The 19,161-nt window shown below is 40.7% G+C and overlaps 1 protein-coding gene and 1 long non-coding RNA gene across 3 annotated transcripts in view; both read right to left on the bottom strand.

Moving 5' to 3' along the window:
• The window catches only part of LOC130161306 (dual specificity calcium/calmodulin-dependent 3',5'-cyclic nucleotide phosphodiesterase 1A-like), a 187,337-nt gene extending 169,956 nt beyond the window's left edge, over positions 1-17,381 (bottom strand). For both annotated transcript variants that reach the window (XM_056364521.1, XM_056364522.1), the window contains exons 1-3: positions 17,250-17,381; positions 14,668-14,718; positions 14,378-14,537 (exon numbers count right to left, since the gene is read on the bottom strand). In XM_056364521.1, the coding sequence (XP_056220496.1) occupies positions 14,378-14,537; positions 14,668-14,718; positions 17,250-17,334 (296 nt within the window). In that variant the 5' untranslated portion in view covers positions 17,335-17,381. The remainder of the gene's footprint in view (positions 1-14,377; positions 14,538-14,667; positions 14,719-17,249) is intronic.
• On the bottom strand, positions 407-2,691 carry LOC130161308 (uncharacterized). Its single transcript, XR_008826124.1, has 4 exons — positions 2,421-2,691; positions 1,735-2,342; positions 1,568-1,646; positions 407-825 (listed from the first exon to the last, which is right to left on the bottom strand). It is a non-coding gene; the product is annotated as an uncharacterized LOC130161308 (long non-coding RNA).
• Positions 17,382-19,161: the final 1,780 nt, after the last annotated feature.

The following is a 19,161-nucleotide window of genomic DNA, read 5'->3' as shown; positions in this document are numbered from 1 at the left end:
GTCGCCTCGTGCTGTGCACGTGTACGGTAAATGAGGTTCTAAAGCTTCCAAGGCAAAACCACTAGAATATTCAACGATCAGGTTTTGGTAGAACTCGGACAATGAATCATCAACAGTAAGGATTCTTTCAATTTTACCATACTCTTTTAGAAAGTCAATGACCTGCTCATCTTGTTCAGTTACCTGAGTTATCCCACTGACAGTAACTGCATTGGGAATTTTGACACCTGACTTTTGTATGAAATCCATGCTGGTCATTACCTCAATATTGATGCTCAAATCAAATGGCTCCTGGCTGGCTCGCCACTTCTGTAACCAATTTTAGGAATATAAAAGTGTATTACAGTATATTAACAGTTCGGACTAATAACAAAACATAGGCCAGGATCAGAAGATACCAAAATACGAAAAGGAGCCACTGTACTGAGCAACAATAATGAGGCAGACACAGGTATAACCGTTGAGTAGCCACTCATATAATTATTTACAGAGAATGAAATAATTTGTTTGGCTTGCACAACATACAAAACAATAACCCAACTGTCAGGAAAATAAAAAAAAGGTAGTGTGCACACTAAAATTGTCCGTTGGGGCCCTTGAACAAAATATGATGGTTGCAGGTTTATTTCTGTAGAGTCATAGCAGGTTCACCTGATTCCAAGATCCTTGTAATGTAATGTAAATGTGTAGTGTGTGTGTGTAAATGAGTGTGTACGTGGATCCTCTCGGTGCTGATCTTTCTTCAAGGTAGTTGGCTCGCCATCTATTACGGACGGAAGCTTGTCCCGATCCTCAGGCTTTTCCGTCCTCCTAAAAAAACCTGACCTATAGACAAGGTCACACAATTTACTCTCAACACCGTCCATTCTCAGATGCATCATTAGTGATATCAAATGTCAAAACGCACAATATTGCATCCAATTCTGACATAAATCCTCATCTCTATTCAAAATCTCAAATCTGTCTCAGTTGTACAACGTTCACTCTTAAGTGTATCATTTATGAGAACTAAACATTAAAGTGCTCACACATTCACCTGTTCATGTGAACAGTGCTTCAAAATTACTTAAGGTAAGTAACCATTAACCTTCAAAATATCATTTATCATAAACATATCAGAACCATGTGCAAATAACATAACAATACACATTCTGAGTTAAACCTAGAGGTATTAAAGAAGTGTGCTTAGTTTACTCTTACACTATAGGCCTATTCATGCGAGAGAATTGCACCCAAATTTACCCTCTAGTTACTTTAAACTCAACTGGACTAACATAAATGTCTTCAATAAATTGCATATTACAACATAAGTTGTTTTACATTCATCACATCATATCAAATTACTCTATTTTCTCTTTAAATTGGCATTAGCAAAATAAATATTTCCCCTTTGATTATATTCACATCAGCATAAAATAATAAACACATTATGCATATATTCAGAAATAGTACACCATTATTCACTTCAGTTTACTCACACAACCTTAATATCACCACTGCTTTCTTTCAACACATGGAAGAACAAGAGGAAAATAGCACCAGAGCAGCTAAAAGGCATGTTTCTCACCGTTGCTCTGTGTATTAAGGCGGCTCACGCCGATGTCAGACCTCGCAGCAGCTATCCCGATGGAAGTTAAGTTGTTAGCCTGTTAGGCACAAAGCTAGCATTAGCATGGACGACGACGGTAAGCGTCAACAAGCTTTTTTTTCCATCCAATAATTGACTCGTCTTACCGACGTAACTTCTCTCCTTCGTGTAGTCACTCGACTTCGAACCTCCAGAGGGTAAGTGCTCCGACTCTCTCTTTCTCCTTTTCACAGGTAAACTCCGGGTTTTTCTCCTGTTTTCCTCTTCTTCTTAGCATGTAGGTGCCCTCGCTTCAGAAAAGAACGGATGAACAACGCGCTTGCACTCCTTCTCTAATCCAACAGGCTGAGCGTAACCTGCGTAGCCTCTGATTGGCCGTGGAAGGCTAGGTACCCCCCACCTGGAGTTGCGTGAACTGAGTGGTGCATTCAAATACAATGGGACTTTTAACACTTTTAACACTTCAATGTAATCAAATAAAGAAAAAGAGAATAAACACTCTCTCTCTCCTTTTATTGTACTCATTTAACTGTCTGTGCTTCTTACACCTGGTTACACATACATGGGGCACCAGGGTAAGAAAACATTAACCAATTTACTGCCGGAACAGCACAGTCGATGGGTTAGCGTTGGATGCAGGCCGGATGATTGGGTTCTCACAGCCACACAAAACAACAGGCAAAACAGCAGCCAGCCGACAGCAATCACGTGGGAGAGTTAGTGCTGGCAGACGCCGATCGCACACATATTTAACCTGTCATGAAAAGAGATATTTAAAAGCCACACCGTACCTATGACAGTGGCTTGAACTGCCGTCAGCACACAAACATACCGTCGGAGTTGAATGAGCGTCACACAGGTGAGGAGGAGAAACACCCAAGCCACAGTGGCTCAGCCACGACGTGACAGGTCACAGCTGATCGGTCACAGCTGATCGGTCTCCGCTGCGGCACACGCGAGGAGACACGTGAGAGAAATACCCAGGACCGATCGAGTCCGATGAAGGAGAGGGAAGACTCCCAACGAAGAACTGTATTTAAAAGACAAAAGCCAACCTTGATGGCAACCACAAAACTGTGAAAACAGCGCAACAAAGCGTGAGACTACAACATACCAGGGAGCAGCGAGCCGGGCGACCCGGCTGTGAGGCGATCAGGTGAGATGAACAGGTACCGTGATTAGGGAAAGGGCAGGGCACCCAGGAGCTTCAGAGCAAGAGGGCTCCCACTACACAACCACCCACCTTTATAGACTGCGCCCCCTAGCAGAGATAGGCTGATTCTGCAGCACCAATTAACGTGGCAGCAAGATTGCAGGCCCATACTGCTACACTAGCATGGAATTGCTTAGAACAACCCCATGCAATTTATCCAGTAAAGCAAAGATTTTATAATTTGTAAAAAATATCTTTAAATTAACCTATAAGAGTGTTACTGTTTATGTTTTTCTTTTACACATGAAGAATGTGCTCACTGAGGTGAGAAACGCCTCCACCATCTCAGTACAACAACAAGCCACCATCCCTTGCTCCTCTCAACAGGCCCCCCAAGACACTCAAAAGACAACAAAAGTGATTTTTACAAGACTGTTCTAATTAAGACCTCATCTAAAGTAACAGTTTGAGTGTGAGAGAGAGCATCCACTGCTAATTCTCCAAACAAACACACGCGCGCACACACACACAGCCATGAGGGTTTACATTTTCATATTACACTACATTATATGTTATTTAGCAGACACAAAATAACACTGAATCCTTGTCAGCTAAGGGGTTTTTTCTAAATTTCAATGTTCTCATTGGTGAGGGAGTGGAAGTGAACCAGGTGAAACTCCAGAGGTGCAATCACCAGCAGCCAACAAAATGAGTTTGTGACCTCCTAGGAGTGGTTTTCAGCCGGACGGAGAAGGCCACCCACTCCTTAAAAGATGAAACAAAGCCACTTTGGTGTTTGGTAGGTATCGATTTTTATTAATAGGTTGTTGGCAGATGACATGTCACTATGAAACTGTTGCCACTTCTATGTTGTATGCTGGTGTTTCTATGTATAAGTATGCAAGAGTAGTTAACAAACGAAAGAAAGTAAAAGGAGGATCGCGAGTATAACACCAGTTGAGCATGTTAAATTCAATATGTCTGCTGCTGTATTTCCTGTTGTTCTGTCCAGTCTGAACTGGTATCACCCTCTGTGACTACTACCTTGTAAAGAGCTGTCTCTGTGTGTGTGTGTGTGTGTGTGTGTGTGTGTGTGTGTGTCTGGTTATGTGTGTGTCTATCTATCTGCCTGTCTGTCTGCTACTTGTTTATCTGTTTGTATGCCTCTCTGTATTTAATGTTGGAGCAGTCTGTATTGGACTTTGACAGAAATGTCAGAGAAGTGGTTGATAAACACCACAGAGGAGAAGGTAATCGACCAATCACAATGAGCTCCAAAAGTAATCCACCAATTACAATATATGTAATGTCAAGTCAGTTAGATTTCAAAATGAAATTAACAGCCAATTGTTTCCAATAATAAAGAGAAACATTTTTGACCTGACAACAACATATAGTGGGATGCTTCATTCATAGTAGTTGCAGCTCAAAGCAGCTGAAGCTATCAAGGATTCGAACAGTCTCTCCATTCATTTGAATGGCAAAAGAAATTCAGAAAAAGCTTAATATTTTGAAAGTTATAAATAGTTGAAAAAAAGTTGTATACATCCAGTAATCTACAGAACAAGCTGAACGTTTTAATAGTTTAGTTAAAAATTGTTTTTGTAAAAAAAAGTATGAAGGAGTAGTAAGAACAAAATATAAAGATTTGAATAACAATAGTGCTGCAGCATTCACACTAATAATAATAAAGATTTGAATAACAAACTAATAAAACTTATAAATGGAATGATCGTTTTCCGACCTGACAACAACATGAAGTGTGATTTCTTCTTTCAGCAATCCCACCATTTTTTTTTTTACATTTTTTTTTTATTGAGGCCACAAGATTACAAACATTATTCTTACATCACTTCTTATTCTTCTTTTTTTTTATATATATACATGAGTTGTACATTTCAACACAGAAAAAGGAAATAAACTTATCCCTTTTGGTGAGAGAGTCCTTGGGGATCATTATATCAAACAGTTTCTATTATGGCCATGAATTTTAAACATTTCAGTATTCTCATAACAAGAACAATTTGAACATGAGGGTTCCACACTTCACATTTCTTAAAAATAAAATTAAACATAAAATTACACCGTAACAAAAAAGATTATTAATCAGCAAAAGTCTGATCTTATGTGTTTAACATAACCAGTCCATTTAGACCACATCCTGTAAAATTTCTCAGTTTGTATTTTAAGAGAGTAAGACAATTTCTCCTTAGCATATATATCACGAGTCATATCTAGCCATTCTTCTATGGTGGGAGGATCTGGTTTTAACCACCTTCCTGAAATACTCTTTTTGCTTGCAGCCAAGAGTATAAGCAGTACTTTTTTATCTCCATAGTCCCATCCGTCAAAAGTAATATTCCCTAAAAACAAAGTGTTAAACCTATGGAGTATGTTTACCCCAAAGATAGCTTCCAGATGGCAGTGTATTTGTCTCCATTATACTGTTAAGACTGGGCATTCCCAAAGATATCGAAGTGATTGGCTTCACTGTTTCCACAAGCTCTCCACCAACCTGTGTTTGGTATTAGCATTCGTTGTTGCAAAGGTGTAATGAAAAATCTTGACAAGTTTTTCCAGCTATATTCTCGCCATGTATTTGAGCAGGTTGTCTGCCACTGTAATATACATATTCTTTTCCACTCGTCTGAGGAAAGTGAGAGACCACATTCCTTTTCCCATTTCTGTTTGATATACAATGAATTGTGAGAGCTGGCTTGGCGTAGCCCATGGTACAGTTTAGATACAACCTTAGTACATAATGATGAACTGCTTGCTTTTTTTAAACACTTCTAACACACCTGTCTTTTCCAACTCCTTTGTCCCAGCAATGTTTTCGTTAAAGTGGTGTCTAACCTGGAGGTACCTATAAAAATCCTGACACTGTAGGCCATGCTCTTGCTGTAATGATACAAAGGTCTTAAATGTCCCTTTATGAACCAAGGTGGAATAGTTTGAGAGGCCCATTTTATTCCAAGTCTTAAATCTGGCATCTAACTTATTTGGAGAGAAATCAGTATCAAATGCACACCATCTCAGTATTCTTAGAGCCTTTTCCATATTGCAGAGTTTTACTGTCTTCTGCCACATCTTCAGTGTTATATTGACCCAGGGATTATTATTTTCTAACATACTGTTTATTAAATTATTGTCTGGTATTATAGCTGCTAATGGAATCCCTCGACTCATTTTGAGCTCGATGTCTATCCATCTTGCAGAGTATGATGGAGTGCACTAGAACACTAAAGGTCTTAGTTGGGCTGCATAGTAGTCACGCAGACAACGAAGATCCATACCTCCACATTCCTTGTGTAGCTGTAATGTTTTATATCTGATCCTAGGTTTTTTGCCTTGCCATAGAAATATTGATATCAATTTGTCCCACTCCTTGAACTGTTTAGTGGGTATTTCGACTGGGAGAGTCTGAAAAAGGTATAACAGTCTCGGTTGTACATTCATTCTTACAGATTCTACTCTGGAATTCAAACTCAGAAATGGGATGAGGCTCCATCGTTGTATAACTGATTTAATGTTTATGTCTAAGGGACCATAATTCAAAGTAAATAGTTTTGAGGTATCCTTGGGTAAATTAATGCCCAGGTACCTTATGCAGTCCTCATCCCACTTCAAATGATACTTCTCCACCACTAATCAGGCGGTTCATAATTAAATGTAAGCACTTGAGTCTTTTGGACATTCAATTTGTATCCTGAAATATCGCCATATTCCTCCAGGAGATCCACCAATTTAGGGAAGGTTAGAGTGGGCTGTGAGAGGTATCCTAGGACATCATCAGCAAATAATGCAAGTTTATCTTCTTCTGAGTCTATGTTTATTCCTTTAATGTTATGATTCTGCCTTATCCACTGACTCAGAGGTTCAATAAACAGAGCGAAAAGCAGAGGGGAGGCTGGACACCCCTGTCTTGTTCCGCGTTCTAATACGAAGGGTTTTGATGAGGCACCGTTAACTTTAATCCTTGCAGAGGGGCTATCATATAGAGTTTGAAATGTCTCAATAATACACTTGTGGAAACCAAATTTTTCTACTACTTTATATAAAAAAGACCACCTGACGGAGTCAAAAGCCTTTTCTGCGTCTAGATCTATAAGCATTGCCTCGGTGCCTTGTTGCCTGATATGGTTAATAATATGTAGGGTCCTTCTCAAATTATCTTGTGTTTGTCTGTGTCTAATAAAACCAGTCTGGTCTGAGTGGATTAATTTAGGTAGAATCTTGTCTATTCTGCACACCAGTATTGATGTAATAAGTTTATAGTCTACATTTAGTATACTAATAGGGTGAAAACTACCACACTCAAGTTTATCTTTTCCTTCTTTAGGAATTAATGAAATTATTGCTTCCCTCCATGAAGGTGGAATTTTCTTTTCCTTTAAAACCCAGTTGAAGGACGCCAATAGTGTTGGGATCAGCTTCTCTCGCATAGTTCTATACCATTCCGCAGTGAAACCATCTGGGCCTGGTGACTTGTTTGCCTTCAATTTGGAGATAGCTCAATTTAATTTTTCACTTGTTATTTCGGATATCAATCCTGTACTTTGTTCTACAGAGATGGAGGGTAACTCAAGAGAGGCCAAAAAAGAGTCAATATGGGAGGCGTTATCAATTTGCGGTTGAGAATAGTGTTTTGCAAAACCTTTCAAAACTCTCTTGGATTTTCTCTAGCCTTTGTTCAATTGTCCCAGATTCTGGGTTTCGTATCTCAGGTATGGTATTATCTGCTTGCTGTTTTCTTAGTTTGTATGACAGAAGTTCCATTGCCTTTCATCTATCTCATGCCTTATCTCTTTCATTTCTTGTTTCACCCTGTTGTCTGATGTTTCAATGTGGACCCTTTGCAGATGCTTTAATTTACTCTCCAGATCTTGAAGTTTTTGTCTTCTTAACTTCTTCATGTGTGAGGTGGTGGCAATGATCTTTCCCCATATAACTGCTTTAAGTGTGTCCCAGAGGATAACTGGCGTCACTTCCCCGTTATCATCTATCTCTAAGAATGTGTTTATTTCTCTTGTCAGGTATCCCTTGGTCTGTGGATTATTCAATATATTTGAATTTAGTCTCCACGAGGTAGATCTTTGCCCCCTGTTCAAGCTCACAGATAAGAACACAGGACTGTGGTCCGAAAGAGTCATACAACCTATATCACATCGTTCTATCATATGCAAGTCTTTGTTGAAGGTAAAGAAAATAATCTATTCTAGTGTAAACTGCATGTGGTGGGGAGTAATAAGTGTAGTCCCAACTAGTGGGATATAAATCCCTCCATATATCTACAATTCCCAGCTCCCTCATCAAAGCAAGGATTCTCTTATTTATAAGTTTTGTTTCTGACTTACAGCTAGAGACATCTAGTTTTGGATTCAGATGCATATTAAAGTCTCCACCGCAGATAACAACCCCTTGTGCTTTTGTTACAATCAGATCAAACATTTTCCTATAAAACATCCAGTCACTACCTGGGGGAGCGTACACATTTAGGAAAGTAACAGTAATACCGTCCAGTTTGCCTATTATCATTACAAACCTGCCCTCTGGGTCTTTGAGTTCTGACATGTGTTCATAGTTCGCCCCTCTTGATATCAGTATAGCTACCCCTCTTTTGTGTCCAGATTTGTAGGAAGAGGAGTATAGATGCTTAACGCCCATTCTGTTTAATTTAGCATGCTCAGTTTCATTAAGATGTGTTTCTTGGAGAAAGGCTACTTGGACTCTGTCTTTCTTAAGTTTAGACAGAATTTTCCCTCTCTTGACTGGGTTATGTATCCCATTAACATTATGGGAAGCTAATCTTATGCTTTGCGACTAAGTTATATCAATAATCATCTCCTTCATTTGAGTGCGGAACATCCCCTGAACAGCATAAACAAATACTGAACATTAAAGAAAAATGAAAATAAAGAATAAACACAAAAAAACAACAAGTTCTTCCACGTTGCAGGTCTTACTTATGACCTTAAACCTGATGGTAATAAGTGGCTTTGAAGGAAAACCTCCCACTCCAAACAGAGTGGAGGGGCCCTGTGATATGACGTCCATGTCCATGATTATCCCAATGCTTATTCAATTACTATTGTCTAGTCGTTAAAGGCACAGAAATTCACTTTTCTTCTAACTCGGCAAAACAGTCAAATATGACCATACCAAAGAGAGTGAATCTCTTAGGAGAAATGTTGTCGCTACTAACCACTGTCCATGTTTACAGGTGGGGGATATCTTCTGAGCACTTGTAGCTTCTCTATCGAGGACGGTGTTCTCTCGTCCGTTTGACAGGCTCGTCTGCTCCTCCGCCAGCCTAGGTGTTGTAGCTGCTCCATCATGGTCTCTGGAGGTCTGATGATGAAGCCCCTCTTAGCCATATTCTGCATTGCCTCTTCCACAGTCTCGTAAATCTTGATTCCTTCCCGATATTTAACTTTGAGCCTGACTGGAAACATAGTTTGAAACTGTATGCCTCGGTTCTTCAGAGTTTTTCTGACTTCTGCATATTCTTTCCGCTTCTGGAGAATGCGTGGAGGGTAGTCGTTGTCGACATTGATTCAGTTTTCTTGCCATATCAGCCCTTTTTTCTGCCAAGCTTTGCAAATGATCATTTCTTTAGTTCTGAAGCTGGAGAACTCCACGACGATGGACCTTGGCTGTGCATGCGGTGGAGGCTGATGTCCAAGTACGCGGTGTGCTCTCTCTATTTGCAGGGTGGCGGTGTCTGTTATGTCGAGGTTATCCCCAAACAATTTTTACACAAACTCAACTATGGTTGGCGAGTCCTTTTCGGCCCCTTCAGGAATCCCGTATAGGCGGATATTTTCTCGTCTTGAGCGGCTCTCTTGTTCGGTTATTTTAGCTTCCATTTGAGCTTGGAGTTTTAGCATTTCTGACATGATATCCTCTGTGTTTTGTATTCTTTCTTCAGCTTTCATAATTCGCTCTTCAGCCTCCTCGAGTCTCGTGTTCGTTTTGGTTATTTCCTCTTTAATATCTTCGAGTTGAATCTTGTTATCTTGCCGAAAATCTCTCAGTTCCTTGAGAATCAGTCCCAGATTAGCCGTGTCTTCGTTAGAGCTAGCGCTAGTCGTCTCACTCTGTGCTCCTGTCTGCCGTGTATTTTTGTTTTCTTTTACGTCTTTTTTTGCCTTGGCCGACATTGTTACCCCTTTAATGCAGCTATCATAAGTCTAATAAAAAATTCAGAGTTTCAGGGGCGTGTAAAATATCTCGCTGTTCAGGAGAGGTTTCTCTATGCTGCCATTCCCTGTGTGCCCCAACCGGAAGCTCCCAGCAATCCCACCATTAAAGATTTGAATAACAATGCTGCAGTATTCACACTAATAAATATGCAAAATAATAATATATGCCTCCAATGCTATTGCATTGCAAGCACATTACTATTCTGTAACCCATGTGATGTTTCTATGTATTTCTAACGCCCCGTCTGGATATTTAGTTACCTTTTTCTTTCTCCTAGTGTTCTTTGTCTCGTACTTTCTGTTTTATATTGAAACTCACCTCGTCTCGTTTCAGGTCCTTTACTTCCTTGTGTGTGATTGACTGCCCTGCCCTAATGTGCTGCACCTGTGTCTCATTGTCTCCCCTCCTCCTAAGTATATAGTCTTAGTGTCCCCTTCCTTCTGTGCCAGCTTGTCTTGTTCCTTTGGGACAGCATTCCAACAATTCCCCTGTGAGTTTTTCTAGAGCCTATAGTTTCCTGACCTGTTTTTTGCCTTTTGACCTTGCCTCTTGCCTGCTGATGTGGAGACTGTTGCCTTTCTTCTTATCACCTGTGTACTGACCTCGTTTGATTAAAAGGACTGCTTATTGAACTGAGTCTGAGTCTGCATTTGAGTCCAAGCCTGTGTTTCAGCACTGACAGTATTAGGTTGATCCCAGATCTTCGCCCTATAGAATGGCTGAAATGTAACTGTAATTGTAAATGTAATTTCAAGACAATATTTTTCATGCAACCATACTACCAGCATCCTACACGGTAACAGAATGTCTTTATAACTATTATAGATAGATAGATAGATAGATAGATAGATAGATAGATAGATAGATAGATAGATAGATACTTTATTCATAATTTATTAATTCATGTGTCAATTAGCTCATTGATGATGATAATAATAATAATTATAATAATGATAATATTAACAGTTGATTATAAATAAACAATAATAATTAGATTTGTCCACTTCCTTTGGCTGAGGTGTTGTATAGCCTGATGGCAGTGGGAACAAAGGATCTCCTCAACCTCTCTGTTCTGCAGCGCAGTGAGATGAGACGTTTGCTGCACCTGTAGCTGCTTCTCTGTCCTGCCAAAATGTTGTGGAGAGGGTGGTTGGTATTGTCCAAGATGGCCTCCATCTAACGTTGCATGCGTCTTTCCACAACAGTCCTGAGTGAGTCCAGATTCCTGCCAAGCACAGATCCAGCCTTTTTTACCAGCTTGTCCAGTCTCTTTGTGTTTATGTCGGACATGCTGCTGTCCCAGCAGACTGCAGCGTAAAAAAGTACACTGCGCAAAAAGAGCCGGCTCTTCCCCTTCCAGTATATGGCATCCGTGTTCAGGAACCCATCCAGCTTACTGTCCAGGTGCACATCTACATATTTGTAAGTGTGCACCACCTCAATGTCCTTCCGTTGAATGTTGACTGGCTGAAGGGTGGGTCTAGACCTCCAAAAGTCAGAAGGTTCTGTTCAGAAGGAGGCAGTTCTTGTCGCTCCATTCACTGAAGGCCATCATCAGATCCCTGTACTCCTTCTCCTGCCCATTCCTGATACGCGCCACAATAGCTGTGTCATCCAAGTATTTCTGGATGTGGCAGGACTCAGAGTTGTATTTAAAGTCCGCCGTATACAGGGTGAACAGGAACAGAGCCAGAACAGTCTCTTGTGGAGCCCCAGTGCTGCTCATCACTGTCCCTGAGACACAGTTACCCAGCCTGACAGCCTGTGGTCATCTTGCCAGGTAATCTACTATTCAGGATGTGAAGCAGGGCTCCACCCCCATCCCTTCCAGCTTGTCTTTAAGAATGGGGGGTTGGATGGTGTTAAATGCACATAAGAAATCAAAGAACATAATCCTATTGTAACTATCTGGCTCATCCAATTAAGAATGGGCCCGGTGAAGCATGTAAAGGACGACATCATCCACTCCAATATGTTCTTTGTAGGCGAACTGTAGGGGGTGTAGTGCATGTTCAAATTGTGGCTTTAGAAGGTTGAGAAGCAGCCACTCTAGGGTCTTCATTATGTGTGATGTGAGTGCCACCAGTCTGTAGCATTTATCTGAGGCTTTGTCAAACCTGTTGTAGAATAGGTTGAAATCATTGGCCTTGTCGACATCACCTGATGTTGACTGGCTGTACCTCTCTGGTGTTGTTGTGCTGCAGCTTCCTCTCCACTTTCTTTTTGTAGTCCTCCTTTGCCTGCTGTAATCTCCTCATCAGCTCATGTTGCACACACCTGAGCTTCTCCCTGTCTCCATCCCTGAAGGTCTCCTTTTTCTGGTTGATGAGGGTCTTGATGTTACTGGTGATCCAGGGTTTGTTGTTTGGAAAGCAGTGTACAGTCCTTGCTGGTATTACAGTGTCCATACAGATATATTATATTCCATGGTACTTTCAACCATTCTATCAAGGCTAGGGTCCTTGCATTTATCATTTTCCTTTAACTCCAACAGGACATTCCAATCTGTGCACTCAAAACAGTGTTTTAGACACTCACTGGCCTCCGGGGTCCAGTTCCTGAATGAGCAGGTGGTTGCTGCCTGCCTCAGTACACAGGGCTTGTAAGAAGGCTGAAGAAAAACCAGATTATGATCTGATCTGCCAAGTGGTGGAAGAGCTGAAGTAGTGTAGGCCTCCTTGACATTTGCATACAACAGATCCGGTGTCTTATTTTCCCTTGTGGGAAAGTCAACATACTGAGTGAAGCCAGACAGGTTAGAGGTGAGAGTGACATGGTTAAAATCCCCCGATATTGCAATGAATGCATCAGGGTGCTGGGTCTGTACTCTCGCAACCATCTAGTGGATGACGTCACACACGATTGCAGGCTCTGCTCATGGTTGAATGTAAACAACAATGGCGACGATGTGTGAGATCTCTCTTGGTACATAGTACGGTCTCAGACCAACGGCCAACAGTTCAATATCCCGTGTTGTCGTTTAACCAGGTCTCCGTGAAACACGAGACTACACTCACGATATGCTCGCTGGTTCTTCACAAGTGCCTCCAATTCATCACACTTGTTAGCCACGGAGTTGACATTTCCCATGAGGATCGATGGTAGAAAAGACTTATATCCCCATCTCCTAGCGTTTAGCTTAGCCCCGGCTCTGCATCCTCGGTACAGCTTCTTCAGCTCAGCCGGTATGGGATGTTTAACTCCATATCTGGTAAACTTTAAAGGCAGGAGTTCTTCCTCTGTGTACATTACTTTCTCCATTGTCAGATGAAACGACGTAGAATAAAAAAAAAAAAAATCAATCGACAAAAAACATACTAATATATACAAATATATTGCAAAAAACTACGAGTTATGTGGACTTGCTGCAAGCGCATCTTTTGAATATTTAGGAGTTGTATACTTGTCGATTTTTTTTCTCGCCCAGAAACACAACAGTTACACCTTCTCAAATTCTTCACTGTAAGTGCACAAATCCTGTTCCTCACAAATGAAGAAAATCATAAATTTGCATTTTTGATACAGGTGCTCCAGTAAATGTGGTGCAAAACACATTTATATACCCATATCAAACAATGTGAAATCATAGACAAAATATATACATCTGCCAATCAGTATGTTAACACACCTGTAGAATATTTTCTGGCAAATACATCTTTTCTCCAGGATATTTTTGGAGCACAAACACAAGCGATTAACTACAACTGCTCGAATCTTCCACTATGAGTCGCAAATGCTGTTTTTTCGCCTAAAAATTACAAGTTATGCATGCTCTCACTTTTACACCATATTACTCTGTCTAATGTGGAGTAAAAGTTATTTGTGTATTTGTTGAGCCAGGGGTGGGCACTGTTCAGAGATTGCAAAACTTGGCCAATTTGAGGAGGTCATTTATGTGCGTATTTACGTAAAAAGCTTTCTGTTCACTTCATGTACATTAAATTATTTTCCACCACTTAAGTCATTCAGTTCATGTAAAACCCAACGTTGATACACATTCCTCCTTATGAAATATGTTATAGTGTTTTTTATCCCAAAAAACCACAGCTCCTCCATTACTCATAATTGTTTACAGACCAGTCTTGTCCGATCCAATATGGCAGCAAAATTGACATATCACAGCAAGGGGCTGAAACGACCAATGCAATGTCTATGTATACAGTATATGTCTATGAGTGCTGTGCTTTGCAGAGCCACTAGTGTGGCATAAGACTAATCTTTTTTGTAATCACTCTTTTGATTATTTTCAAATTAGTAAGGTGTGAGGCTGCAACACATTTCCCTTGATTACAACTTCATATGGTAACTGTAAGTGATACATTTACAGTATATAGCAGATAAGGTAAATAATTATAAGGAAAAACAAACGCCAGTTTATGTGTTTCTTTCGGAGTAAATGTGTGTTGGGTTTTTTTGTGTGTATGTGAGACCTGATAGCAGTCTTCTCCATGGCGTCAGGTGAATCAGGGATTGGCAGCTCATCAGCCAGGATCTCTTCAGCACCTGGAGAGCTGATCAGGATTCCTTTGTGATCAGTGATACCAACGCCAGCTGTGACAGCAGTGCATAGTGCATTCTGGGACCGTGAGCCTGGTTATAACAAACAAACATCCTTTGCTTGCTTTTCATTTCTGTTCAACAACACCATCTCATGATAACAATGGCTGAATTTCCAGAGTTGAACCTGAAATTGAGACAACTGAGACTTTGGTGAACTTACGTGCAAAGTGGGCCAGTGGACAACGGTTGCTTTCCCCCGCCTCATTGGCAACTGTATAGAGAAGAATTAAAATTTCTGTCATTTAATTACCTCAGTAGTAATGTAAATCAGAAGGTTAAAGGATTATGTATGTAAGATATAAAACAATCACAATTCAGCCATACAATTTTCATTTATTTGGGACTGTGTTGGAGTGTACAGATTGTGTTTGATTGACAGCCCCCACCCTCTCCTTGTTATGGTGTAAAGGATTTGTGGACCCAAAGGCAGACGAGAACATAAAGCTGGTTGGTACAAAATGTAATTTAATTACAAAAGATAAGCAAAAACTGAGGAACTGGTAAGCAGAACTTAGAATGTCCAATATACTGGCAAAACTCAAGAACATGAGGAAAAATCAGGGGAATTGACCAGGAACAAAAATTAGCCTCACAAAAGAGAAACTGACAAAGACAGAGGGGAAGACAAAGACTTAAATACACAAGGGAGGCAAGGGTAATTGAACACAGGTGAAACACATTAGGGCAGGGCAGAAAATCAAGACAAAGAAAGGTAAAACAACATTAGACACACAAGGAAAGTTACTTCAAAATAAAACAGGAAATAAACCAAAAGTCCAAACAAAGAGTTCAAACCGATCCAAAAGTCCGAAAACAGTCAAACCAATCAGGACACTCCTATGGCACCTGTTAAAGGGGGACAACCTACACCTTTATTATCCATACTAGTACATTCAGTTTCAGTACTGGTACATTCCCAGGATACCTGTGCTCCACTTCAGCCTATGCAAAGGTCTAATCAGCCAGATACTGTACCTTAAAACTTGTGAGGGTGTGCAGGACTGTATGTGAGTGAATTGACAAATTAAAGCTGCACTCTTAAACTTAACTTGTTGGCAATTGTAAATAGTAACCACATATCCTATAAGGTTTCATCCAGTTTATTTAGTATCCTTGGTGGTTGTGATATTTTAGGCAAAGGATACGATAAAATCACCACTAAACCAATTCAGATTCTGAAATAATGTTACACCTGAATACTGAAGAATAAGTAAATTAATGTCTTCTGTAACAAAATAAATATAGACAGATCTAAGACGCAAATGGACATCTGACACCTCAAATTTTTGATGGAAGGCACCCAGACAGCGAAAAGGATGAATAGGTACAGTGTGTGTGTGTGTGTGTGTGTGTGTGTGTGTGTGTGTGTGTGTGTGGATGGGGAGTACATCTGGAATCAGTAAAGGAAGGAGATAATGAACAGCCAGATTACACTCTGTGGCAGAGGCCACTTCATTAGTGATAATGGCTCCCTGAGCTCAGCACCCTAGCAACTGACAACACACACTGACATTTATTTGCACCAGTGAAAATTATGTCACAGTCATTTCCTGTCTCTTCCGGTTCCCATAGAGACAGCAACCTGTAAACACAGACACACACACACATACACATGCTGTAAAGTTGAATGAGTCTTATTCTACAAATGTGACTACAGACATATACCATGTATGTATGTGTATATATATATATGTGTGTGTGTGTGTGTGTGTGTGTGTGTGTGTGTGTGTGTGTATGTATGTATGTATATATATATATATATATATATATATATATTTATAGTAGTGTTCTGAGACAGTTTCAAAATGTTGGTGCACACACAGACCTCCACAAGGCGTGAATTCCAGCCCTGTGCCGATCAGCCAGCAGAGGTATTCACACACATTTTCAAACACTCTATACTTATGCATCAAATCCACCATCATCATGCCTGTTGTCAAAAAACTTCTGTTAACCTCACCCATGTCAAAGATACTGTCCCAGCTGATCAAACAAATTGACTGAGGACGCTATCTGTGGCTATTATACAGCTCTCTCTCACCTGGAAAGACACAACACCTACATCAGGGTGCTCTTTGTTGACTACAGATTGGCTTTTAATACTGTCATACCAAACACTCGTACTAACTCCTTGCATGACCAACTGGATACTGAATTTCCTCATCATCTGCCCCCAGTATGTCAGACTGGGCAAACACAAATCCCCACACTCACTTTGAGCAATGGTGTCCCCCAGGGCTGTGCGCTAAGCCCCCTTCTTTATGCACCCTTCATGCATGACTGTCAACCCATCCACAATTCAAACACTATTGTTAAATTTATGGGTGATATCACAGTTGGAAGAACACTACTGTCCAAAATCACTGTATGTTAAAACATTAACATTTCCCTCTTTTTATTTCCATTTGGGCACAAATGAAAAGTACACTAGAGCACTAAAATATGTGGACAGGGGTGGCTACTTTTGCTATATAATGTATTACAGAGGATAAAATTGAATGACTTGAATGGGCCCCCAGTTTATACATTTTTTTCTTTTGGAGCAAAGAAAGAAGATAACCTATACATGGAGCAAATTGTACCAGGAAAGTGAGCACCAATTCAAATATGATAAACATTAAGTAAAGAACACAATCTGTTCAGCAACACAATAGCACCAAGCTCTCTCTCTCTTTCTTTCTTTCTCTCTCTCTCTCTCTCTCTCTCTCTCACACACACACACACACTGTAACAGTCTCTTACCGATGGTGAAGCTGAAGCCATCAATGCTGAAAGTGGCACTCCGACACTTTTTAAATCCCTGTTTCTTCGATGTTGGTTCTGTCATTGCAGCTCTTCATGTGCACTCCTCTTCTCTCTTTCTCTCAGTGGATGAGTGTGGAGAGAGCAGAGCACTGTTTCCCAGGTGAGGAGTGAACACAGAGGCTGTTCCCCCTGAGAAGCTGTAACCTAGGCAGTGCTTATAGTCCTGCTGAAGGCTGAAAATGCAGCTGAGCTTAGAGCAGTCGTGTTCAGGAGGAATTCTGCTGCCTGAAGTTTGTATGTTTATACACACAATATACTGTATACAGTGAGGTATACAGTGCATTCAGAAGTATTCAGACCCCTTCAATTTTTTATGTTGCAGGCTTATGTTACATCTTCTCTTTATCAATCTACACTCACTACCTTACAATGACAAAGTAGAAACAAAAAAAAAATGTACCTCAAGTGCCTCCCATTTCTTTTGATCATCTTTGAGACATTTCTACACCTTGATTGGATTCCACCTGTACTAAATTCAATTGATTGGACATGATTCGGAAAGGCACACACCTGTTGATAAAAGCTGCTTTTTCATCTTTTGACAAACTATGTGTGTTTCGACCGCAGGAACCAGGGTCTAAATTTAGGTCTGGGGTAATTGATCTACCCCCAAAAAAGTCCCTGGTCGGGGGGTAGTACTTTCCAAAGGATTGGGAACTTTGGGGGATGTGGTCTGCAGCGCTGAACATTTCTGACTGGTCGAGTACTCACTGCATTATATTTCACCCGCCATGTTTAAAAGCCGGTAACGAGCGAGCGAGCAAGCTCAACATTATTTTCCACACTGCAATACAGGTATGGGAGAAGGTAAAAAAAAAAAAAACTGACACGAGATTACAAAAAAATAAAGTGTATTTGAAAAATAAAATGCTGCGTCCTGTATTGAATCAATAAATTCCAAGTACTTTTTGATCAAAATGCGGCTATAAGGTCTCGCAGCTGACAATGCATATCAGAGCAAAAAACAAGCCATGAGGTTGAAGGGAAAGCCTGCAGAGCTCAGTGACTCGATTGTGTCAAGGCACAGATCTGCGGAAGGCTACAAAAAGATTTCTGCTGCATTGAAGATTCCCAAGAGCACAGTGGCCTCCATAATTCTTAAATGGAAGATGTTGGGCATGCCTGGCCATACTGAGCTATTGGGGAGAGGGGCCTTGGTAACAGAGGTGACTAAGAACCTGATGCCTGAGCTACAGAGATTCTGTGTGGAGATGGGAGAAACTTCCCGGAAGGACAATCATCACTGCAGCATTCCACCAATCTGGGCTTTATGGCAAAAAGGCCAGAAAGAAGCCTCTCCTCAGTGACAGTTTGCAAAAAAGCAACTAAAGGACTTTAAAACTGTGAGAAACAAAATCCTTTGGTCTGATGAAACCAAGATTGAACTGTTTGGCCTCAATTCTAAGCGTCCTGTCTGAAAGAACCCTTGATGGACAATTGGTTCGCTTTCTGGAATTGTTTTTCCTTGTCGAAGAAGAAAGGTTCAACCTTATCAAACTAATCAGAGGAGAAGAGAAGCAGATGTGTTGTGTCCTCCAAGTGGCCTATATAGATCTGTGATACACACGTTAATCATGCACGTCAAACACTGTTTGATGTTGACCTTTTGTTATCTTGCTCTCTTTCTCTTCTTCACCAGCTGCAGGGGCAGCATCGGCCCGCCTTTCTTCACTGCTCATACAGCAACAACTTTCGTCTTCACGGCTCTCTTCTCTGCGGGCCAGGTTGGAGCTGACTGCTGCACTGCACTCTCTCAATAGCAGTAATGTGAGAGTCTGTCACAGATTAATCAAGAGTGAATAAGTTTAATTTCGTTTGAGCAGATACAACACAAAGTCTGCCAGTTGAT

This window comes from Seriola aureovittata, chromosome 20 (genome assembly GCF_021018895.1).
Source record: "Seriola aureovittata isolate HTS-2021-v1 ecotype China chromosome 20, ASM2101889v1, whole genome shotgun sequence".
In the NCBI taxonomy this organism is placed as follows: domain Eukaryota; kingdom Metazoa; phylum Chordata; class Actinopteri; order Carangiformes; family Carangidae; genus Seriola; species Seriola aureovittata.
This window is presented reverse-complemented; position numbering and strand designations above follow the sequence as displayed.